Here is a 26,395-nt window from a genome sequence, read left to right on the forward strand (position 1 = left end):
AAACAGCTGAAGTTGCAATACAGCAGTTTTCTTGTCAGCTGGCAGATGCCAACATTTCTCTGGCTGGAGCCTTTTGACCAAATCTGGCTAAACAAAAGCTACATTTTACACTTATTACATTATCAATTCCTATAATATTGTTCATCATTTTTGGTTTCTTGTCTGTTTGTAACCTTGGTCCAGGTAAAATGAATGGATGTGTTTAATGTTAGAAAACTAAACATTGCTGTACTTTCCAAACTGTTGCTTTAACAAACTCTTCAGCTGATCCAGAATGTTGCAGGGAAAGAGAGTCTGATTATCCTTTGCAGTGCATTTTCATCCATTTGCTTCTTTAAAAATTGATGGCAGTATATAACAGCACTGGTTGCATGTTAAGTTCTTTATTCACATACAAAGCAGAATTTGTAGGGCAGAGTTTTAAAAAGCAGTTTCCTTTTTGGTGGTGAGACACTGACACCAAACCATACCAACTTTATTTATAGAGCACTTTAAAACAACCACAGCTGATACAAAGTGCTGCACATAAAATAGATAAAAACAAATAAAAACTCTTACAGTTTAAAACAAACAAACATACAATGTAAAACTAGACACAACGCTGGCTTTCAAAATGAAGCCGAAAACATGAATGACAGAAAGAGTTTCAACTCATTAAGTCTTTATTTTGTGGATTTTATTATTCTACATTTGTTGTACATTTTTATGTAGCTTTTATTATGGATTTAACTTTTTTTCCTTCTTTGTCTGCCATATCTTAAAGCTGTTGTTAATGTTGACAAATGAATTGTATATGAACGTTATAAGCCTTCATCTTAATTTGTTGATATCTTGGTTTTGCTTTTTTTTGCATAGTTTGAGTTTCACTTCCACTTTAAAATGCTGCCCAACTAATCATGAATTAAATTGTTGCCTTGTTTTATCAAGATGTCATTATTTATTGTGTCTTGCAAATTAGGTTTATTGTGATGTTCAGTTTTTGTCTCAGAAAAGAGAAAAAAACTGAATCTCAAATGCAGGTAAAAATTCACCCAGTCATCTGAGATGTGAGGTTGTTGTACTTTAAACATCTGAAAGAGAAATAATCTCATTCAGAAACACATTTTCTATCACAAGATATATTATTGTTATTAACTGGATGCAAAGGTATAAAACTAAAGGTAAGATGAGAATTAAATTTGACACAAGTTGGTTCATGATGTGAGTTTAAAAAAAATTGTGATCTTAGAAGATTCTGTCTTCCTTTTTCTACAGAAAATAGAGTTATCACATCATCTGTGTGTTCATTTTTATGTACAGAGTGCAGAATGTTGAGTTGAGAAGGATAACTGGCTGAAAACAGGAATCATTTCTGGACATTTAAACTTCGAAAGATACAAATATATTTGAATAGTGAGTTTATTGAGTTTAATTTCATGGAACTGCGATGTAAAATTAGAAACAGCATTTACCTTCATGCCAGTATAATAAGGTAAAAACTGAGCACATACTTTACATTTGGATAATTTTGCACTCATAACTTTCAAGAATTACAATGTGTTTATCTTTACCTTATGCTTTATTTTTGTACGAAAAAAGATTCCTTACAAAAGAACTTTTCTTAGGATTTCTCCTTATTTATTTCTTACAATTAATAAATAAGTTCAAGTCTCCATTATTCATTATTTTGCTCTTGCAGGTTTGATATTGAAGAATGGAAGATTCCCTCATCAATCAGAACATAGCCTCTGCTTCTGACACTAAATAAGACAAAGTGAGAACATCCAAGCCCAAAGTGACCATTAGTGATAGAACCACTGGGCTTCTTCACACATAGTCATAATTATAAACTAAATATCAAATGTGGAAGATGTCATTTTGTGAAACACTTCTACCTTCACTTCCTCTATGTTCAGAACCCGTTTCATCTGACCACATCTCTTTTCACTTCAGAAGCAGGAGGAGAACAAATAAAGTTTTTATAGTAAAATAGTTATTTTACTATAAAGTAGTTCAGGTCTGTTCATTAAAAGCAGTGCCATCCTTTCTAGTGCATTAGCTGCAGAGAGACTAACATAAAGCGAGACGCTTCAGTGTCTCTGTTTAAAAAAAAAGTTTAAAAACCACATCTTGAGTCATAGCCCACCAGCTAACATCACACAAAGGAGGGTGGAAGAACCACCATGGTGATGAAGCAATGTTCATCAATATTAATGTGAAACGTTTCCATGACTCAATTTTTATTTTTTAAAATTAAAGAAAACACTTACAGATGTGGAGCTGCTTGCTGACAGCGGAGTCCCAAAACATGAGTGGTTTAAATTGTTGAATGCGAGTTAGAAAAGGTAACACTAGTAATTTAAGTTAAAATCCATTTTCTTTTGTTAAAAACATTCAAAGGATATTTCCTGCTAATTGGTGCTGAACTAAATTCAATTGAAACAAGTTGGTTAATGAAAACTGAAACATTTTGTTGTGATCTTAGAAGATGTTTTCTTCCTGCTGATAAAGAAAACAGACTTATCACATCATCTCTGCGCCCATTTCCTTTAATACAGAAGTTAGGCGTCATTGTTCAGACGTTCGTTTGTAAGCAGAATGTTCAGACCGCTGAGATGAGAAGGTTAACTGGCTAAGAACAGGAACCGTTTCAGGATCTTTAAACTTTGAAAGGTAAATATAATTTTTCATTGTACAGAAAAAAAAGAGATTAATTTAAATATTAAATATTTAATTTAATATTTCTCTGAAAAATATATTTAATTTAATAGAACTGCTTAAACATCATTGTTTTCAAGAATTTTTAAAATCTAGAACATGTTTTATTTTGTACTTAAAACACTAAAAATGTTTATATTCTTGGCAAAACATCCTTTCCAGGATTTTCCCTTAAAACAGAAAATGAATACTAGGTTTCTGAGCTAAGCTAAGAGAAAATGAAGTCTCTGTTATTCATTATTTTGCTCATGCAGGTTTGATATTGAAGAATGGGAGATTCCCTCAGTCACAACGTCTTCAACTCCACTGATGGATCCAACAGAACCAGTAACAGTTCTGATGAGAACCAGGTCTTGTACGCGGTAAATTGTATCACTATTGTCATTGGATTCCCTTTGACTCTGGTGGCCATGTTTGCTGTTTTATTAAAGGTGAGTTCTTGGTAACTTATATTTAGATGTATATATTTTGTATTAATATTACTTCTCTAGGAATGCTTATTCAAAAATAATAATAATAACAAAACAAATTGTGGAAAAAGAATCAAATAATTGTTGCAGGAAGTTGGAAGGAAATCTTCTGTTTGTTTTCCTTTTGGTTCCCCTGCAGGTGAAAGAAGATAATGTTGCTCCAGTTTATATCTTCAACCTTCTGCTTTCTGATGTCATCCAGTACTGCAGCAGAATTCCTATAATATCTCGTACTTCTAATGAGTCGTCTTTTGTGCCTTCGATTTTGCCATTACAGCCAGCATTGGATTCATGATGTGTGTCTCCCTGGAAAGGTAAATATCTTTTTATATGTATATTGTTGTTTCTGTCGTTGCGTCAATAATGTCTGACTGTGCAAATCTTTTATTCCAGGTATCTGGCCATTTCCAAGCCGCTGTGGTACAGATTTAGACGAAACATCAGGACATCTGTGTTGGTCTGTGTCATGATCTGGATCCTTTCTTTGTTTTATAATCTTAGCCTGTATCTCCTTTTGGAGTTTCATACTGTAAAAGTCATCCAGGCTGCTGGTCTCCTCCTCCCTCTGCTCTTGTTCATCTTCTGCCTGGTCGGGACCATTAAAGTTCTGTCTGAAGCTCGCAGTGTCTCTGCTGATGAAAAACAGCGAATTGTTTCCATCCTGGTTGTGGTTTTGTTAATATATGTTCTGCTTTTCATCCCCAACATGATGTATCTGTTGAAAAACAACTGTGAAAATTCAATCTTCTGGACTGTGGTTACGATTGGACTTTTTCTCAGTCCTCTTGCAGACTCGTCTTTGTATATTTTTCTGAGGAAAGCTGCATTTAACCAGCTTGGGACCTCATTGTGTTGCGTAAAGTCTGAGAATAAAGAGATCAACATGTCAGCTTTTTGAACTACAGGAGCTTAGCTGCCGTCAATGCACAAATATCATCACTTTCTTAAAGTATTCTTATGGATGATTTGTGAAATAGATTGCTACTTTTTTTTAATAATCTTTTATATTTCCTCTGAAAAACTAAAACTCAACAACCTGCTTGATTTTCAGAGTTGTCTCTCCTTCTGTATCTCAGACATTTTAAAATTGTTTGTCTTTGCTTTCCTCACATTGATTGTAGCCAAGCACAATATTTAGAAAGTGTCGAACATTTTCATGTGAAAAGGTTTCTGCTACCCAAAGTTGCTGAAAACAGTAAAACTTTATTTATTCAACTGTAACGTTTTTGCAATTTAATTGATTTTGAATCACAGAGTCTGTCTAATAGCAACAATGCAGATAAATAAAATTAGTTGGGATTTAATTGAAATGTTTTTGTTATGGAAACTCAACATTTATGTTTCTAATGGAAGAAGGTCCTAAAAATGTAAAATCCTTTTTCAGCCATAATAAGAAATTGATGTGTAACAGATCTATTGCTTATTTTCTGCAGCAAAAAAATAAACGATTTTTGATCTCAGATTTGAAATCAGAAGTTAGAAATTCATTTTGATTTCTTCCTGCTGTGAACTATCAATGTGAATCTGTTACACTGTGATGGCTTTTATATGTCAGGTTGTTCAGGGACATGTGGGATAAATTTAGCCTCTAATTTGCATATTAATCTTTAAAGTCTTTTCGTCTTTTACTTCTGTCTGAAAATGTTGGAAATGTTGGCAGTTGAAGGTGGAGCAGCTCCTCAGTTTTTTTGCCTTTGATAATTTTTTCGGGCCTTTTGGAAAGCTGCTGAATGTTCAGTTTCACTGAGCATAATTTCTACTCTATGGATTATTTCAAAAATGTTGGATTTTGTACTTTATTTTCTAACCTACAAGCTGAACCAGAGCAAAATGCCTCCAAGCACTTTGACATGATCTGATGAAATATTCTAGTTTTAAATATCAGGTTTTTATAAACTCTAACTGGACAATCATCATAATTCACAGAAATTAGCGCGCATGAGTGTACTTTAAATCTATATAATGTGTTTCACCAGTAATAAAATTATTGGAGTAAATGTGTTTTTCCATATTTAAGTTTATTGAAAGGACTAATGTACAACTAAGTCTGACTTGTCTTAAAAGAAAGTCTAAATAATTTCAAAGGGATTTTTCTGTATAGATTTTGAATCTTTGTTCTTGTTTTGTTGGCTTGACTTCATATCTTTTATTCACATATGCATGCTAGGAATGCAAATTGAAATTATGTAAATAAATTTGCTTATTGGAAGGCAAATACTTCTTGGGCAACAAGTATGATGACTGTAGGTTCATCACTGAGAATGTGTCCAAGCTGCAAGAATTAGGATCTCAAGGAGAAACGTGAGTAGAGAGGAGATATGCTGCAGAACATGAAACCTGTGATGTAATATTTCTGTACCTCTGAAAGGAGCAGGACTTTAGGCATCACTGCAAAGTGACCTTCAGATGAAACATCTCATCAGAAGACATATTACTGCTCATCCTGTGCGAAATAAAGATGGATCCAGTGCAATGAATCTGCAAAGCCAGTAAACTGAGACAGCAGCTTTGTTAGTCATTTCTGACACGCGGCTCTAAGATTAGGAAACATTTTGGAGGTGTCAGTTTTGTGAAGCACTTCTCAAGTCACTTCCTCTCTCTGTGTTCAAAACTCTGTTCACCTGACCACTTTGCTTTCACTTGTGCAAGATTGAGGAGATTGAGAGGAAAAAATAAAGGTAAGACAATTATTCTCAGTATGTTTTAATTTAAATTAAATAAGGTTCCAGGATCCCAGGTTGTTTGGTTGACGTTTGCTTATTTCTGTCTTTTATTTAGATCAACCAGGTTTTTGCTTCACCTGCTTTCAGTCCTTTCTTAGTTATTCTAGTTTCAATATTTAGTTTTTCTTATTTTGGTTAAATACATTTTCAATCCCATTATTCTTTAATTTGGTCTTTTTTAGTTTCTAGTTTTTTTTCTGTTAATTTCTTATCTCTCGTTGTTTCTTGTACTCCAGCTCCATTATGTCTCCAGTTATTCTTTATGTTAGATTCATTTCCTGGTCCCTCTGTGCCATTCTGAAGCTCGTCTCTTGCAGACGTTACTCACTGCTTCCTTACATTTCTGCTTCACTGTTCTTTGATTTTATCTTTATTTTTTTTAACCTGACCTGGTTTTTCAATCCTTGTTTCTTCATTAAACATTTTCATCACCTACTCAACATCTCTGTAATTCTGCATTGGAAACTTTAAATATTGACAAAGTTTCAAGGATCCGAGGATTTTTTTTAAATACTTTTCTGAACTAAGTTTAAAGAAAAAAACAAGTTTCCATTATTAATCATTTTGTTCATGCAGGTGTGACATTATTGAAGAATGGAAGATTTCAACCTCAGCAGAACCTCAGGGAACCAAAGCGTTAACCAGAGCACAAATAACAGTAATAATGTATTTGTAACAGCGATGAATTGGACCACTCTCATCATTGGACTTCCTTTGACTCTGGCGTCCATATTTGCTGTATTAGTAATGGTGAGTATTTGTTCACTAAGATCAAGCTAAATAGCCCTTTGATTTTTTTCTATGATTGTTTTATGATTATTGGCTTTATTTTACATTCTCGGTTTCAGTCTGATTGCTCAAAAAAAGACAAAAATCACATTATATTTGTGGATGAAGAATAATCTAAAAGTTGCAGAAAGTCAGGAAGAAATGTGATGTTTTTATTTCCTTTTCATTTTGCAGGAAAAAGGGTCATGTTGCTCCAGTTTACATCTTCAACCTTCTGCTTTCTGACGCCGTCCAGCTCTTCTGCAGAATTCCTATGATAGTTTATGATCACAATAAGTTCACTGGTATTGCCCTCAATTTGGGCTTGGCAGCCAATGTAGGATTCATGATGTGTGTCTCCCTGGAAAGGTTAATATCTGTATCCATATACATTGTTGCTTTTTGTGACACTATGACATCAGTAATAACAGGTATCTTTTCTTCCAGGTATCTGGTCATTTCCAAGCCGCTGTGGTACAGATTTAGGTGAAACATCAAGACATCTGTGGTGGTTTGTCTGATAATCTGGATATTTTCTGTTCTTTATGTCCTGATAGATCATTTCATTGAGGAAACGAAGACAAAAAGCATCATTAGTGCTGTTCTTTCTCTCCTCCCTCTCCTTTGTTCATCTTCTGCCTAGTTGGGACAATTAAAGCTCTGTCTGAAACTTGCAGTGTCGCTGCTGATGAAAAACGTGAATCATTTCTATCCTGGTTGTGGTGTTGCTTACTTATATGCTGCTTTATCTGCCATGCACAGTATTTGTTCTGTTAGAAGGAGCAAAGGAAAATCAAACCTTCTCTACTGTGGTTCAGATTAGCATCTATCTTAGTCCTCTTGCAGATTCAGTTTTGTATATTTTTCTGAGGAAAACTGCAGTTGATCAGCTTTTGACCTCTTTGTGTTTCTGTGTAACGTCTGAGAATCAGGAGAGTCTTAGTCGTAACACACTGGATGACGACACGTCAACTCTACAGACAGCAGTTTAGGTGCCACTGATGCATAAATATTGTCCAAGCTGACTTTCTCAAAGTATTCTCACGGATTATTTGCAGGAATTTCTTTTAACTATATGTTTTGAATTTTTCATGACCCTTTTATTTCCTTCTGAAAACTAAAACTCAACAACTGAAAAATGACAACCTGCTTGATTCTCAGCGTTGTCTTAGCTTCTGTACCTCAGACAGTTTTAAAAAGATGTTCATAAGACTTTTATCTTTGTTTATCTGTTTGATTAAAACAGGACAACATTAGAAAGTGTCAAATAATTTCAAGTTGAAAAGTTTCTGTCAACAGAAAACAGGAAGACTACTTTTATTCATCTGTAGATTAAACCAATTCAGTTGCCAAACCTAAACTAAGGCTAAAAAACCAACGACTCCAAAGCAGGACGGACGGCTTGAAGTTGAAGTTTTAGGTTTTTAATTCTGCAAACATGAACATGTGCTGTTAGTTTTCCTCATCTCCAGTGTTGTGAGGTGATCTATCTTTTTCAACTAACATCTTTCTGGCTGTGATGAAGCAAAACTGCAGTTTATCTCCTCAGAAATCAACAGAAACCAGAAACTGTTCATGCTGTTCATGGCACCACACAAAAAGGGAAGCAGAGAAATGTTAATACAGCTTGTGTTTTTGTAGCAACAGTGACTTTATATACTGTAAATATACTTTTTTTAACATTTCTGGATTCTCCACTGTCTGATCATCATATCACCATAAAACATGATGTTAGTCTGTCATTTTTTTCATGGAATTCAGAAAGATGAGATGCAGAATCTTAAATGTGTTGGTAGTTAAAAAATGGATGCTGAGTGTTTGTTGGGGATTTGTGATAATAAATCTGCTTCCTGAAAAACAGTGTAAAAGTTTGTTTCTTTAATCCAACAACTTTTTACTTCATAATTATATCTTGCCTTGTCAGACCATGTTGCACAACGGCATTACATCACAATAACACGTGACTATGACTTTCAACATCCTTTTTAAATATCACTCTATATTTACATTTAAAAATGAAACTTTGCAGAAGTCAAAATGTCTGTTTTAGTGTTTCCAGAAATGATGCTACAGGACGATGCAGTCTTTGGTTTTACAGAAGATACCAGAAGGACCTTGAAATGGAAGAAGACTAAATTGTTTGCAATGTTTGGAAAAATGTTTGATCCAAACTTTTCTGAAACTGCTGGTGGCTTTGTCAGTCCAGAACAGAAACACCTGAAACCAAGCAGGTAAAAGTTTTAATTATTAATCAGAAAAATTCATCAATAATGATCAGAATAATAACATTTTGTCTGTCGTGACATTTTCAGATTATAAAGTAACACAAGCTCAATGACATTTCAATGTAAATGAGCTTCACATTGAAATCTTCATTTTATAGAACAAGAAGATTCTATAAAATGAATATTAAATTTGTTCATTTCATTTCAAGATATTTTTCTTTTGATCCAGTGTCATAAAAACAGATTTGGACAAAATGCAGACCATGTCTGGCGTCTCAAATATATGTATTTTGAATTATTCTAAAGTTTCGCACATCCCATCACCTTCACTCTGCCTGTTGTACATATATTGTCCACATGATGTCGCAGTAGAGCAAATGAAGCTCATGAGTGAGTCATGTGATGGAAAACCTCAGAGCATCATGAAGCAGAGACATAAAGCTTCTGAGAGGGAGACGAACAGAGGACATGGTGAACTGTGACCTGGTAAAACAACACAATTCATGTAATCATCAAAGGAAATAATAACTGTTAAAACTTTGGCTGCAGCTCCACCTACTGACACTCTTCCTGTTCCCCATATTTGGCCCTGTGGTCAATTTGATGCCACTCAGTTACACTCAGTCTCTTTTGCAGATCCATGAACTCTGGTGGATCTGTTGGAGCTGGTGACAAGAAAACTTAAAAAGCTTCTCATGTCCTTCATTCAGTCAACTGCATGGCCCTCAGTTTGGTATCAGGCAGGAAGTCTGAGTAGCTCTGAGGTCAAAAGCAGCCATGCCTGCTGTTGGCAACTTCCCCTCAATGACCTTTGGCCTTTGTTACTGAACGAGGCATGTTGTGTACAGGATGAACTGATGTGATGCATCAACCAATGAGAATGTATGTGAGGGAAGGTTTCAGATAAATATCCTTCACTCGCCCTCATGGGGAGAGTCAGGAGTGACAGCAGCAGAGAGACAGACAGAAGGAAGTCTGGATAATCTGATAACTAAAAACGATAATTTAGTTTAGTTTCCTGAGACCTGAAAATTATTACAGATCAGAATATTGACTTGTTTGCAGCTTTATGTCCATATGTTTGTCCAATGAAATTTGTTCTGCTTTTATGAAGGTTATAAATGCTTTCACTCCATCGCAGTCATTTCTGTCAAGAAAATAATTAAATCTAAATTCTTGGAGAACTGAAAAAACCAAAACTTTGCAGTTCTGGTTGTATTGAAGTCCCCAGCAGAAAAGCAACACGGTCTGTTATAATACCAAATCATGCATTTAAAAACTGCCAAGGTGACTTTTGGATGTCAGACATTTTTGCATATTTTTGTGAATATTGATATCTACACACCTTTCATTGATGTTACATTCAAAACTCTGTGGAAACAAACAGTTCCAGAGAAGGAAGGAGCATAAAAGTGAGCTGAGTATTCAAATAAGAAAGAGATGTGCATTACAGGGTTTGCAAAAAATTTTTAGTGGAAACAAACTTCATGTTGTGTCCAGTGGTAAATTCTGCAGACTGTTGATGCAGAGAGCAAACCTTCAAACACCAGAGGAGAGAAATCATCTAGAAGGAGCCTGACAGCTTTCAAAGGTAAACTATTTTAATATATTTTATTTGTATTTTAGCTGTTTATTTTGAGTAAAGCAAAAATTCTAACAGCATTTTAAGTTATTTCATTTTCAAATAAAATATTTTGAAAATTTTGAGGAAAACTTTTTCATATCCACTCGGTTTTTATCAGAACTAATTGTTCTTTTTTATTCATCAAAACCAAATCCTTGACTAAAGCTTGATTTTATATCTTTTGTTGTTAAAAAGTTTAATACTTTTGCTTACATTTTTATTTTGAAAGCAAAACTTCAGCTTGGATTTCCCCAAGCCTCTCATTACAGAAGTACTGCGGTGAGTTATTTTGAGTTACCTCACAAAGTCTGGCTCCAAAGTGGTCGAATGCAGCAGTTTTCAAATTTGAGGCCAGATTTGATGTTTTAGGTGCAGCATGCAGCAGTCAGCATCATCGCATGGCCAACATGTTCCACATGTTACTTTAAAAACACACATTCATCTTTACGCACTTAGCAGTTTTTATTTAGTCTTACATCATCACAACCCATTAGACTCTAGGAGCCATTATTTAATCAGATTTCCTCCTAAATGGTTTCTTCTTGTGAAAGCATTAAAACCAACGTAATAAGAGATAATTTACCGCCTTAAGAGCGCTCAGTTTCTTCAAATCAATCAATGCTACAGAAACAAAACATGATTTGATCTCAGAACAGAAGTTCCCTGTTCATAGCTGAATGTGAGAGCGTGTTAAAGAATCTCGGTGGCTGCATAAATCTAACTAACTCTGGACAAACAAAATGTAAGTTATGCTCTCAGAAGACTATTATTGCTAATAACTTTGTTTGTTTTCTGGTCATTCTGCTGTTGAGGTGATGGAAATCAAGTTCCTGAGAGCAAATGATTCATGTTTTTAAGGTTTAACTGTTACAAGCTGGAATCTATTGTTTTATTTCTTTGTTATACTGTGTGAGGATTGTTTAGTGCTTGATTGAAATGGGAATTTCATGTGGTTTCATCAGTCAAAGGACATTTTTTCAGACGATGAACAGGGATGAAGATTTCCGATTCAGTTCAATACTGTGGATTTGCATTTAGGTCTGCTGCAGCAGTGAACATTTGGTTTAAATGCAAATCCACTGGACCCGGAAGATAAATGCCTTACATATTGATCGAAGCAGATTCCCTGAACTTCACACAACTTGAAGCACATGATACGTAAGGACTTTCATTATTACCTATTGGAGGAAAAAACTCAGACCACAGACAAATATGAACCAGAGTTGCTTCACAAAGTATCCAAACTGTGGGTGTAGTCTTTGAAACCATTTCTATGGAGAAACCCCAGACAGAATTTTGATGTGGATGATATCTAAAAATATCTCCAATCTGTTAAGAGTTGATTAAAAACAACCCTAAGCCATAATAACAGATGACATCGACTGTGATACCGAAGCATTCAAACTGAATCTGGTCAACCTAAACTAAACATTCTGAATTACAGAATGTTCTTCTTGAAAAACAAGGAGACTATAGAGGATGTTTTATATTCCATTCAAGATTTGGACATACATGCAAAAACTTTAACTGAACAATGTTTCATTCTTTATGTTTACGGTCAATCAAAAATCAGCTTCTGCGCTGAGGAATGAAAGTTTTCCACATCAACTGGACATCATGGGAAAATCCTCACAACTCCAGCAACATGATCTGCAACGACAGCGAGAGAAGAAACGACACTGATGGGAACTCTGGAGATTACAGTGGATTCTCAGACTGGATCAATTTGATCACCATTGGGATTGGACTTCCTTTGACTCTGATGCTCATCGCTGCAGTAGTTTTGCAGGTGAGTCCAGTGGAATTTAAAGAAAATGTTATTTGACATTTTGATTTTCCCTGTAAGGATTGTTTCCCCCTCAGCATTTGTGGAACGGGAATCATCCCACATGTTATGAACATTCCCGTTGAACCTTTTCCTGTTTCTGTCTTCCAGTTGAAAAAGGATCAGGGATCTCCAGTCTACATCATCAACCTTTTCATTTCTGATCTCCTTCAGCTCTGCAGCAGAATTCCTATGATTTTGTCTGTGGATGATGTCATCCCTGGTTTCTTCTGTATCTGGGGAATATTAGTCAGTGTGGGATTCATGATGTGCATCTCAGTGGAAAGGTGATTATGTTTCTCTGTATTTTACACCATTAGCATGTCTGATCTTCTCCTGCCTCCAAACACTAAATAAGTCGATTTTTTATTGCAGGTATCTGGTCATTGCCAAAGCAGTTTGGTACAAGTTCAGGAGAAACAGAAAAACATATGTTGTGGTCTGCATTGTGGTCTGGGTCCTCCCTCTTCCTTTATTGTTGGCTATTCAGTTCAATCCATTCATGAAGATATATACATACATCTTGACCTTTATTTTCCTCCTGCCCTTCCCCTTGTTCATCTTCTTCTTGTGTGGAACCATCAGAGCTCTGTCTGCAGCTCACCGAGTTCCTGCTGATGAGAAAAGAAGAATTGTAGCGATTCTGGTTGTAGTGCTGCTTATGTACACAATACTTTTCTTGCCCATCATCGTTTGGTTCCTGTTACAAAACAGTTTGAGTCTTCAGACTGTGGCTTCTATTTGTATCTACATGAGTCCTCTTGCAGACACCATTTTGTATTTGCTGATTCGAAAAAGCCTCCTGGACAAAGTTTTAGCTTCACTGTGTTTCTGTAAAATGTCTGATGGTGAGGAGATGAGCAGCATGGGAAATGACAACATGACTGCTCCAAGTACGGACACTGTTTGATCTGCAAGGAGATTCACAAGAGCTTTCAGAGTCATCTGGGTTTGTTGTGTCAGAGGATTGATGAATCTTAAATAGAAATGAATCCCTGCATTTATGTCATTTAAAGCTGCCAGATACAGAAACAGACTGGCTAACTCCACATAATCTGCTTTAATCTCTGAGCAAACCTAACATTTGTGGGACATTATTTATTCCCAATAGTCTTTTTAAAATGTTCATTTTCACATTATGTTTTAAATTTAATATCTTAAAGTGTAGAAAGACTGATTTTGCTGTAAAATCTGCAGCAGAGTTTTCTGTTTCACTCTAACCTTTTAAACCATGAACCATATCTGATGACAAAAAACGGATGTTACTTAAAAGGGGTTTCAAGTAAGCTTTTTATTTTTTTTTTATGACTGCAGTATATGTATAAAGTTCACATATGCTTCTGTCATCTTTTTGTCATTACAATAAAATGTTATTTTTGAAATATTTGCTCATCTAAAAGTCCTCTGAGAGAGAACTCTCATTATTAACGGTACCAAAGTTCATTACAGTGAAATAAAATGTAATCAAGACAATTAAAACAATGATGAAGATTAATAATTGAAATAAATCCCGACTTTGCAATTATGTAACTTTTATGTAGAAGTGAATAAAAGGTCATCTAAAGGTCAGGAAATGTAAATCTATGGCAGATTTATCTACATGCAAATCTGAACAGATGAAATATTAAATAAGGATCATGGAGTTTGTTAAATGGTGACATGACTCTGAAGTTTCTGCATGACAGTAAAATACAGATTTGATGATAAACCAATCTATCATCATTATGTTATTTTATTTATTCAATGCTATTTTCCAAGTGAGTTTCTGTTTGTTTTCCAGCAGACAAACTTTCTTCACCAACTTCAGGAAAAAAATACTGAAACTAAAGGAAAAAACATTTTATAGAAATTGTGTCACTGGAAGACACCTTTGTCATGTCAATCACCTTTTCTAATAGATGAAATATAAATATATAAAATTAATTGATCCAAAATAGAAAATTATATCATCAAAAAGGAAATGAATGGATGATAAAATTATGTTTACAGTTTATGCATCAGATTTCCTTATCAGTGAACTTTGCTTCTTAACAAAACCATAAAAGCCAGAGCATTAACTGCTAACATCCACTTTAAAGCTTTGAATTAATAATTTTCCTCTGACCAACAGTTCTAAGTGCTACAGAAAAAAAAAAAAAAGAAAGAAAGCTTGATTTGATAGAAGAACATCAGTTTCCACTTCAGTTGTCAGCTCCATGGAAAGCAGCTCAGTGGCTCAATCTGGGAAAGCAAAAGGTAAATTATACTTTGACAAGTTTATTCTTTCAATTAATATTTATCATGTAAAGTAAATTTTTCTGCTGCTGATGTGGTGATAACAATGTTTAGGAGACAAGATTCACAAAACAAATGATTTGGTAAATGTCCTAATTAGTCAAAGTGAACAAACCTTTTCAATGCAAGACAAAACATAATTTATCATCCGGAGCCAATTAGATAATAATTAATGCTGGTGCAACAACAACTAAACGAGACCTTAGTCCTCCATGTGGACGTCGCAGGTTGATGACCGTTGCTGCATGTCTTCCCATTCTTATTATTAAGTCCAGCCAAATTAATAAATTCAGTTGGATAAACTATTTATTTTTTCAGCGCACAGGATCTTTAAAAAACTAAAATAACATGTTAACTTGAAATCAAAATGGTTTAAATTCAAGTTGTATTGTAAGTGATGATGTAATTTGGGATATTTTGATTTGACTTTCCACAGAATTTAGTCAAAGAGATTTGAATTATTCATTATAAAATAAATAATTTGAGTAATAGAGACATAAATTAATTATGATAACACTCTTAATGAATTAAATGATAAAAACTTAGTAAGTTGGATGATCCTAATAACTTGAGACATAGGATATGAAACTCAACAGACATTTGGTGTTTGTTGAGTTTCAAATAAGAATTTGCGTACGCTCCCTGTCCAATGCAGCAACTATTGAAAATTATAAACCCATTATTCTTTCAGGATTAATTTTGCCCTGCCAGTAAAATACTCACTGCAGCAGAGACATCATTTATTTGATTTTTTTTATAAAAACCAAAACAAGGCTCCGCCTAGCAGGGAGCAAGTAAAGCCTGGCAGCCCACCAGGCTTATAATACTGGAGGACAAACTCTGCTCACCCATCCAAATGATTGGAATCAGGTGTCCCGATCACTTTCATGGCCTCAGGTGTATAAAATGAAGCACCTCGGTTCCTTTAGCAATGCAGCATGTATGACAGAAATGTAAAACTCAAAAGAGATGAAATATTTACCTCCTTCCTTTCATGATAGTGGATTATTTGGTTTTTTGAATTTTTTACTGTTTTGTTTTCATTCCTTTATTTAACAAGAAATAAGGTATTGATATAAAATATCCTTCCTGTATTAACAAGTGTTTGAATTATTTGCATTCAGTATTGAGCTCAATAAAAATCATATTCCTGTCTTTTTAATGACCTCACTGATACCAAATCGATATTTAATAAAGGACTGAGATTCTGACACAAGATGGTTCTCAACATGGCCGGTGACTTGCAGTAAATCACTGGCATATTTTAAAAGGCCTAAAGGAACATGAACATTATCAAAAATGTATCTTTCTAATGGCTGAATGGAATTTCTCACAATAAAAAATGAGAAATGAAAATATCCAAAACAAAAATCTTTTCATTGTGTGAGTTTCCTGTAGAGGTTCCCAGTTAAAAATATAACTTTACCTCCAAGCCTGATGCATCGTTGTTGATGCCACAAATAAATCCTTCTAATGAGTTGCAATAAATAGAGAAACCAGAGAATCACAGTTGAAAATGTCTCAATGAAATGTTGAGAAGAGACCCTGAAGTGAAACATGGCCGCAGTAGATCTGTAAAAACTGAATGTTTGGCGTTTTCAGGTTGGATAGTAAATGTTAGGATTTACAAGTCATACAACGATGATCAATACATTTATCATCATTTCTGTTTACAGTTACTCCTGTCATCAAACTCCTGGTTCAACACTGAAGGATGAAAGAGTTGAACTTCAACATGTCTTGGGAAAACAGTTTTAATTACAGCAACATGAACCTCAACTTCAGCGACACTCATTATAACAGTAGTGAAGTCGACGACATAGTTTTGGTTGGACATATAGTATCATGGATAAATTGGATCACCACTGGCATTGGACTTCCTTTAATTCTTATAGTGATGACTGCAGTTTTTTTCCAGGTGAGTCCTGTGATGATTGAATGAATTGTTTATGTCCACTAGATGGCAGTCGCAGTTATAGGTGATTGCATAAATGTCAAGAATAGGACAACAGAAGTAGTCAGTCATTAGTGAGACACCTGTGTGCAACTTGTATGAGCAAACGAGCCAGAGCGACTTTAATAAAAGCATCTAAGAAGAAGCACAACGTCTGGTTCTTATCAAGCACGAACAGAACATGGTGTCAGGAGTAACTGAAGGGGTGAATTGAAAAGCCGACCATGGAGCTGAAACCACCGGAGAGCTTAAAGCTGACGGGAAACGTGGATGAAAACTGGCGTGCTTTCAAACAACGCTTTCAACTGTATGTCGCCGCAATGGGTTTGGAGACGAAGCCGGAGCCAAGAAAGGTAGCGATGTTGCTGACCATAGCGGGAGTGCAGGCTTTGGAAGTCTACAACACATTTGTGTTTGATGAACCTGAAGACAAAGAAAAGTTGGACGTTGTGCTGAGTAAATTTGATGCTCACTGTTCACCGAAGAAGAATGAATGCTACGAGAGATACGTGTTTCGTTCCGGATGCAGACTCAGCATGAACCCTTCGATAACTTTCTGACCGATCTGAAAGTAAAAGCGCAGTCATGCAATTTTGGCCTGCTGAAGGACTCGATGATCAGAGATCAGATCGTCTTTGGTGTACGTGACGGGAAGCTCAGAGAGAGACTGCTGAGAGAACTGGAGCTGACCCTGGAAACAGCTGTAAAGATGTGTCGGGCAAGCGAACTGTCTCTGCAGCAAGTGAGGACATTTCTGAACTTTCAACAGGAACTACTTCACAGTTCAGTGATGGAGCAGCGGCAGTGGGAGCGTGTCCTGCCACAAGAAACGACATGCACAAACCAGGAAGCTGCAAGAGGAAGCCATTATCAACTGTAAGCGCTGTGGATCAAGGCATAAAGTGAGACAATGTCCTGCTAATGGTAAGCAGTGTTTAAATTGCCGTGGACAGAATCATTTTGCAAAGCAATGCTTTAAGAAGAGGAAAGAAGAAAAGAAGAGGAATTGTGTAAACTTAGTAGATGAAACTGACCTAAGTGACACATTCTTTGTCGGTGTTGTGAATTGTGAAAATGAGTCAGAAAAAGTGCAATGTGTTGACAGAGATGATAAATGGACAATTCCTTTGTTAGTAAACGGAACCACAATTAAATTCAGAATTGACACAGGTGCAAAGGCGAATCTCATAAGCATATCTGATATAAAAGAAATGCAAGTAAAACCTCACATAAAAGAAGTCAAGTCAGGTCTAAGAGACTATAATGGACAATCAATTGAGTGTATTGGAACATGTCAGCTGAATGTAACAGTTAAAGGAACAAAACATCTTGTGTTCTTCTCTGTTGTAAAAGAGGATCGAGAATCACTTTTAGGTGATAAATCTTGTGAAGAACTTGGACTGGTGAAAAGAGTCTACCACATAAACACTGAATTTAATGAATCTAATAACCCGATTGATGCAATGCTTCGGGATTATGAGGATGTCTTTCGAGGATTAGGTTCTGTACCCTGCACATATAAGATTCAGTTAAGAGAGGGCGCGCAGCCTGTTGTTCATGCTGCACGTCGCATTCCAGCGCCACTGCGAGAGAGGTTGAAAAATGAGTTGGATCGAATGATCAGGTTGGGAGTCATTCAGAAAGTGGAAGAGCCCACAGATTGGGTTAATTCCATCGTGATTACAAAGAAGAAAAATGGAGAATTAAGAATATGCATGGATCCAAAAGATCTAAATGAGAACATCAGAAGAGAACATTATCAAATACCCACTCGAGAGGAAATAATCAGTGAAATGTCCGGAGCAAGTTATTTCACCAAGTTGGATGCATCACAAGGATTATGGCAAGTAAAGTTGAATGAAAGCAGTACCAAGTATTGTACTTTTAACACACCTTTTGGAAGATACTGTTTTCTAAGACTTCCTTTTGGAATAAAATCTGCACCAGAAATATTTCATCGAGCAATGGAGAGGATCATAGAAGGCTTGAATGGAGTAAGAGTCTACATTGATGACATCATCATTTGGGGATCAACTGTTCAAGAACACAATGACAGATTGAGACGCGTCATGGAGCGCATACGGAAAAATGGACTGAAGCTCAATAAAAATAAATGTGAGTTTTGTGTCAAAGAAATTATGTTTCTGGGAGACAAACTATCTGGCTGAGGTGTTCAACCAGATGAAGATAAAACACAAGCCATTTTAAAGATGCCACGCCTGCTGACAAAACGGGTGTTCTGCGCATCATGGGCATGATTAATTTTATAGGAAAATTCATTCCCAATTTGAGTGCAAGGATGACTAACATTCGCAGACTCTTGTACAATGACAGTCAATTCCAGTGGACAGAAGTTCATGAACAAGAGTGGAAGGAACTGAAAAAATATCTGACTTCAGAACCAGTGCTTACCTTCTATGACCCTACTAAAAAATTAAAACTGTCGACAGATGCCTCAAAAGATGGACTTGGAGCAGTTCTTCTTCAAGCTGAGAATGACAAATGGAAACCAGTAGCTTATGCATCCAGAGCCATGACAAAAGCTGAATGCAGATATGCTCAGATAGAAAAAGAATGCTTGGGGCTGGCTTATGGGCTAGAACGGTTTCATAACTATGTATATGGTTTACCATCTTTTGTAGTTGAAACAGATCACCGACCATTGGTTGCCATCATTAAAAAACATCTGAATGAGATGTCACCCAGGATTCAGAGGCTTATGATGAAGATGCAGAGGTATGAATTTACACTGATCTACACTCCAGGAAAACATCTGATTCTAGCTGATGCTCTGTCTAGAGCCCCTGCACATGATAGTGTGAGTTCAACTGAAGAGGATATTCAATGTCATGTGAATTTGGTGTCCAATGTGTTGCCTGTATCAGATAGAAAGTTACAGCAAATAGTTGATGCAACAGCTAAGGATACAGAGTTACAGTTGGTCATACAGAATATGGATGAAGGATGGCCAATAGGCTCATGTTCACAGTTTTTCAATGTTAAAGCTGATCTAAGTGTTGTGAATGGACTGTTACTGAAAAACAACAGAATAGTGATTCCACAAGAGTTAAGACAGGACATTCTACAGCGGATTCATTAGGGTCACCTTGGCATTGAGAAATGTAAAAGAAGAGCTAGAGAATCTGTTTTCTGGCCTGGACTAAATAAGGACATTGAAGTGCTGATAAGTAAATGTGAAACATGTCAGACATTTAGAAACAAACAGAGCAAAGAACCGATGATCATATCTGACACTCCAACATCACCATGGCTACAAGTTGGAATGGATTTATTTCATCTTAAAGGAAAAGACTATTTAGTGATCATTGATTACTATTCAAACTATCCTGAGATGGCTCTGTTGGCTAATATGTCATCAAATTGTATCATAACACATGCTAAATCACTCTGTGCAAGGCATGGCATTCCACATGTTGTAGTGAGTGATAATGGACCATGTTTTAATAGCAGAGAATGGCAAAGGTTTGCAGAACAATATGATTTTAAGCATATAACATCAAGTCCACATTATGCACAATCAAATGAAAAAGCGGAGAAAGGAGTTCATATTCTTAAGCAACTTCTGAAGAAGGCTGCAGATAGTAACTCTGACCCGTATTTAGCTTTATTAAGCTATAGATCATCACCATTGCAATGCGGTTATTCACCTGCTGAACTTTTGATGAATCGAAAGATTCGTACAACTTTACCAAGTTATGACAATAAAGGACAAAGAGCAAAGAAATCGTCAAAGTTGGAGTACAAGTTACGAAAGCAGAAAGCAAAACAAAAGTCATATTATGACAGATCAGCAAAGCTTCTACCCCCACTGTCATACCAGGACCCAGTAAGGATTCAGGATGATGAGGGATGGAAAACGAAAGCAACTATTCTGCAGGAAGTAGCTCCACGTTCATTTGAAGTGAAAACTGAAGATGGACATATTCTGAGACGAAATCGTCGCAGTTTGTTGAAAACTCAATTTGAACGTGTTGATGAGTCGAGTGAAGATTGTAAGGACTCTCAGATTATTCCTACAACCGAAACGCATTGTGACATGGACAGTATTAAGGACAATCCACCACCTGTGTTAAGAAGATCTACCAGAGTGGTAAAGAAACCTGATAGACTGATGATGTAAAAAAAAAAAAAAAAAAAAAAAAAAAAAAAAAAAAAAAAAAAAAAAAAAAAGGGGAAAAAGAGAAAAACAGAAAAAAAGTTGAAATGTATGTAGTTTGTAATTCATGTTTTTAATGAGTACTAAGTAAGATAGGTTAAGTGAATTTTATTATAGCTATGTGATATTATGCTCTATCTGTCTCATACAAGGGTTGTTTAATTTTAGAGAGTATTCATGTAACATTCTAACTTTAAAGAAAGGAGGATGTGATGATTGAATGAATTGTTTATGTCCACTAGATGGCAGTCGCAGTTATAGGTGATTGCATAAATGTCAAGAATAGGACAACAGAAGTAGTCAGTCATTAGTGAGACACCTTTGTGCAACCTGTATGAGGAAACGAGCCAGAGCGACTTTAATAAAAGCATCTAAGAAGAAGCACAACGTCTGGTTCTTATCAAGCACGAACAGAACAAGTCCAATACATTTGCAGCCTATTTATTCATAATGGATGAGCTACTTGACTGTCAACTGTTTAAACTGTGATTCTGTCTCATCTCAGGCTGAAGTCTGTCTTGTTTCTAGAAATGACTGGAACATGTGGAACATGTGGAACATGCAACATTCTACATGTTGATGATATTATAGTGTTGTTCATTTTTTCTCTGTTGTGTTTCTCACAGGTGAGAAAGGGTCAGGATGCTCCAGTCTATGTCATCAACCTCCTCGTCTCTGATCTCATTCAGCTCTGCTCCAGGATTCCACTAGAATTTACTAAACGCAATGATGATGATGAAAAATACATGAATATTGTATGTTTTAGTACAATGGTCAGTGTTGGATTCATGGTGTGTATCTCCTTTGAAAGGTATGTTTCCATATTTACTCCTTTTGTCTGATATAAAAACATTAATCTGCCCTTAATAACCTTCAGAGACTAAACATGTCTTTCTGTTATTGCAGGTATCTGGTCATTGCCAAACCTCTGTGGTACAGATTCAGGAGAAACATCAAGACATATGTGGTGGTCTGCATTGTGGTCTGGATACTTCCACTTTTTGATATCATACTTAGCTATGGGATTGAGGATTATATGATAGCTGACATCTTCTTCATGATTGTTCTCCTCCTGCCTTTTCCCTTCTTCATCTTTTTCCTGGTTGGGACTATCAAAGCTCTGTCTGGAGCGCTCAGTGTCCCAGCAGATGAAAAACGACGAATAGTAGCCATTCAGGTTGTGGTGCTGATTATTTACACTCTGCTTTATCTGCCCATGATCATTTCCATTCTGTTTTACGTTACTGATACTCAATTCCACTTTATTCTCATTGCTGTGGTTTTAGTTTGTTTTTTTCTTAGTCCTCTTGTAGACACAACTTTGTATTTGTTCATAAGGAAAAGCATCATGGATAAGTTTCTGGCTTCAATCTGTTCTTGTAAAATATCCAACAATCAGGAGACGATCAGCACAGATTATGAAAGCAGGTCTGCAACAACTACTGAGACTGTTTAGGTTTTAATATCCGTTATGATATTAAAATATAATATCACAACATATCATTTTATGTAAATCAGCTGCAGCAAACTGATCCACAAGAATCACTTTGCTGCAGCTGATTTTTAAGGTTCATATAATTTTTCTTCTGCTTTCATCTCCATGTAACTTTAGAAAAGTTTGACCCTTGTGACTTTCAGGAATAATTATTTCTACATTATTGTAATTGGATCTGAACTCATATTTACTGGTATAATTAAATGCATTTAAACATTTATTTTCATGTCCTAATGTCTGTTTCACAGAACCATGATATCAGATTAAGTCAGGATTTTCTAGTCATCCTGGATGAATTAAGTCTGGACTTTGTGTCACAAAGCAGGACTTTCACAGTGTGGTGATTTCTCCTGTGCAGCCGTCCTGCTCCAGACCGAACTAACAGCCAGACTCAGTTCATCCTGGAGCCTTATCTGCTCGGTTAGCGTCACACTGATCAGAAACCAATACAGTTTATCTTGAATTTTATTTTTTATTGGTCTGTTTTTTTTTTTAAATCAACTTCTATTAAAATACTCCTGATTAATTTTGCTATTCAAGTATTAATATTATTTTAACGTTATGATAGTCACTATAATTATCCATGTGGACATTGTTACTGTTTCTCTTTTTCTGAGATTGTTGTTAAAAGTTTGACAGAAAAACATTTCATAATCTATTGCATGTGTTGCCAAATGAAAATCACACTTTATTCACAAATTGTGAAATTTAATGTCAATTCACCCACTAAATTGAAAATGTTCACAACTTAAACAAATTTAGTTTGACACTTAATTAAATGTATGCAAAGTTTAAATCACACAATTGTTAAAAATTAATTATTCAGATTATAAACATACATATTGTCTCTATCCAGGAAACTGCTGATGACAGGATACAATTTATAAGCTTTATTAGAATTTATCTTGTTTTGGCTTTACCTGCATGAGCGTTAACATTTCTCTGGTTCTGATGTCCAGTACCTGTGCAGACTGCTGGGTCCCAACATCCTGCACCGCACCAAACAGAACCTTGTCTCCAATGATACGCAGATGATGTTTGATGCTGATTGCATCTTGAGCAACCGTGACACAAAGTGGACAGATGAGCTTTATTTCACTGCTAAAATAAGCATGAGAATCAAATATATGAGCATAAGTCATCAGTGCAAAGCAGTCAACATTTTATCCAGATGTTTTCCTGCCTGAAAAATGTTCTAATATTTAATATAGTCATGTTTGTCCTGTGTAACTATTAAGATTAAAACGATTAAGCTAAATAATTCTGCTGTCAGATTCTCATGTTATGCTGCTCATTTTTAACTTTTAAGTGGTTCATTTGAGAAAATGACAGGTTTTCCCTTATGTGGGATGATACACGAGTTATGTGGTTCGGAGGAGGAGTTAGGAAATGTGCAGCGTCTATGTACCACAAATCTAGAATAAACTTCCATAAAACTGCAAAACAGCTGAAACACTGAGTTCCTTAAATCAAGACTAAAGATAAAACTGCTTGGAGTTGCTTAAGAGCCATAAACACTGGAACATTGACCAATATATCTGATATGTATAGATGACTTTAATCACAGCACTCGACAAACTGGACAGAGACAGAAGAGGAAGAGGAAGAGGAAGAGGAGTGACTCTGAGGTGGAGTTAAGAGGCAAAGCAGAGGAAGAGGCAGAAGAATCATTGTGCCAGTTTTCATCACTACAACATCATCAGGAAATGATTTGTGACCTACAACAAGAGGCTGATGGAGTTCCTCTCACTCTGCTCGGAGTTCCTTATCCTAATTTTCTCTGCATGGATATTAAAATTATAATGTTATGTAATTCTCACAGCACTGCATGTCCTTTTCCTGAAGTAGATTGCACTGTTTCCATCTAATAAACTTGGCAGTTTAACTTCAGATGACTATGCATCCAAATTCATTTCATTTTATAATAAACCTTTTAAACATTTTCCTCTGGTCTCATGAAGGCATTTAAATAAGAACATGACAGCTGAATGCGTTCAGTGTTACTAGCGCCGCTGCATGTTCTGATTGTGCTGAAACTGGACCTGATCAGTAATTTTCTGGTTTGTGATGCTTCTGCCAGGATGTTACAAATTAGAAACATCACATTCCAAAACCTGCATTCAATGAACTGCTTTACATTGAAAATGGTATTACAGTCATTTCAATAACAACACAAATGTGCACAATAGAAACACTTGGTGCAGGATTTGCAGAGTTAGTCTTTCAGTCTGTGTTCTGTCATTTCTGTCCATGGCAGCAATGATCGTCACCCATCAGACATTGTTGAGAAATTATAGTAATCTTGCAAAAAAGAATAATGTGAAAACAAACGGCACCAAGAGGAAAACTTTTGGTCTGGACCAAACAAGCAGAGCAAAGGATTCATGATGTAAATACACCAATAGATTTCTAATACCATTAACAGGAAGTGACACTTTGTCTTCTGACTTCCTGCAGTTGATATGGCGATCACTTTATCACCGTCTATTCTGGAGAGTTTTTATGGTTTTTACTCAGAGATATCTTCTTGACTCACAGTTAACTAATTGATACAATATAATAGAAATAATATTTGTTTTTCCACAATGGGGAAATTTCTGTACAACAGCAGCAAATTAACAAACAGCAACAGATTCACATAAAAATGTAATATAAGGCAAAATAAACAATTTAAATAAACTGTACAGTAAGTGTTGAACTTTAACATACCACCTGTTCTGAAACTAAAAGCTAAGTACCACAGATGGAGGTAAGTCTTCTCACAGTGTCTGCTTGGTGACATCAGTGATGTTTCCATCAATCATAACTGAAGCTCTCTGAGTTTCATGTTTCATTTTATTAGAGAAACTTCCAGTTTAATGACATCTAAGTTTCTGTGTTTTAGGTTTATGTTTGGTCTATAGAACATTTCAGGTTGCATGTCAAGGTGTATTTACTCTTTTGCATTTTGTTTACAACTCCTGTCCTTAAAGAAATGTGGAAGCAGATATAATCGGCGTTGGGGGATTTTTCCTGCTCTTTATTCACACACTGTTCATTGTTTTGACTGACATGATTTACATGACAGACTTTAACACAAAGCACAATCCCTGAGGCTCTGCAAGCTTCTCCATTTCACATGACATGAAGTTCTGATATTATCAACATGGCCTGAAGCTGTGTCGATAATATCAGCTAATTCTTGTTCTGTGTTCCTCAAAATATGTTTATTGTACTAATGTGTGATATTAATCATGCGAATGAAAATGAAAAGAATGGTACAGACAGAATCATTTAAGTATTTTCTGACTTCTACAATATGATGTGTGAATAACTGCAAACCTTCAAAGTTTGGCTGATTATTCTTCTGATGTAGGAAAGAACATTTCAGAATGACAGACACAATTAAATGGGGATTACAATTCTTTGCAAAAGTCTCACATCATTTTCATTTCTCTTTGGTCATATTAGATCTTAGAAGCATTGGAAGTTAAATTACTCCTATAGAAAACATCTAGAGGTCAGTTTAACGTCTATATGTGTGCATTTATCAAAACTATATTGTGTAGACATTACACATCGTTAGTTTATTATTCTGCAGTCAGCCTGACATTTGGAAGGTGGGCTACCTTTAACATAATGGTTAGTTTGATTTTATCATCAAATAAAAAATGAATTTAATAAAGGAGCATCAAGAGAATGAACCAACTGAGAAGCAATGTGTGTTTGGGACAAACCCCAAGCAGGTGTGTCCAGATAATATCTCTGTTTATCAAACATTTGAATGTCTAATATTGCTATAAATACACTTTGGAAATGCAGAGAAAACAACTTCTGATGCGGCTCTGCAGAACTCACTTAGGATTCATGATTAATCTTTAAGGTAAAAACTATTACATTTAATTCTATGCATGCAATATTTTTTAAATGACTAAAAATAAGAAATTAACACTTATTTAATCATTGTTACATAATCAATAACAGTAAAAATGGAAATTGCTTATTTGAATATATTTGATATTATGAATCAGAGACTTTCTGTTGCTCAGATTAGCTGCCTTGTGAGAATCAAAATGTTCTAAAATGATTGCTGTCAGGGCACCAAGCTTTGGAAAACATTTTATTTTCCTCCAGTTTTGTATTTTCTGTCTTTTGACAACAACTTCTTTGGTCATTTTCATAAC

General features: G+C 35.6%; 2 protein-coding genes and 2 pseudogenes across 2 annotated transcripts; all 4 read left to right on the top strand.

The window, feature by feature from the left end:
* The first annotated feature begins 2,966 nt into the window (after window positions 1-2,966).
* On the top strand, window positions 2,967-4,065 carry LOC129355200 (ovarian cancer G-protein coupled receptor 1-like; annotated as a pseudogene).
* A 2,419-nt stretch (window positions 4,066-6,484) lies between these two features.
* Window positions 6,485-7,650, top strand: LOC129355201 (ovarian cancer G-protein coupled receptor 1-like; annotated as a pseudogene).
* A 4,445-nt stretch (window positions 7,651-12,095) lies between these two features.
* On the top strand, window positions 12,096-13,242 carry LOC129355202 (G-protein coupled receptor 4-like). Its single transcript, XM_055024744.1, has 3 exons — window positions 12,096-12,296; window positions 12,444-12,619; window positions 12,708-13,242. The coding sequence occupies exons 1-3, from the start codon at window positions 12,096-12,098 to the stop codon at window positions 13,240-13,242; spliced, it is 912 nt and encodes a 303-aa protein (XP_054880719.1).
* Window positions 13,243-14,526: 1,284 nt separating this feature from the next.
* On the top strand, window positions 14,527-22,193 carry LOC129355176 (G-protein coupled receptor 4-like). Its single transcript, XM_055024716.1, has 4 exons — window positions 14,527-14,567; window positions 16,283-16,524; window positions 21,364-21,548; window positions 21,644-22,193. The coding sequence occupies exons 2-4, from the start codon at window positions 16,321-16,323 to the stop codon at window positions 22,191-22,193; spliced, it is 939 nt and encodes a 312-aa protein (XP_054880691.1). The 5' UTR covers window positions 14,527-14,567; window positions 16,283-16,320.
* The last annotated feature ends 4,202 nt before the right edge of the window (window positions 22,194-26,395 follow it).

The sequence above is a fragment of the Poeciliopsis prolifica genome, unplaced genomic scaffold, assembly GCF_027474105.1.
Source record: "Poeciliopsis prolifica strain line A6 unplaced genomic scaffold, Auburn_PproV2 SCAFFOLD126, whole genome shotgun sequence".
In the NCBI taxonomy this organism is placed as follows: domain Eukaryota; kingdom Metazoa; phylum Chordata; class Actinopteri; order Cyprinodontiformes; family Poeciliidae; genus Poeciliopsis; species Poeciliopsis prolifica.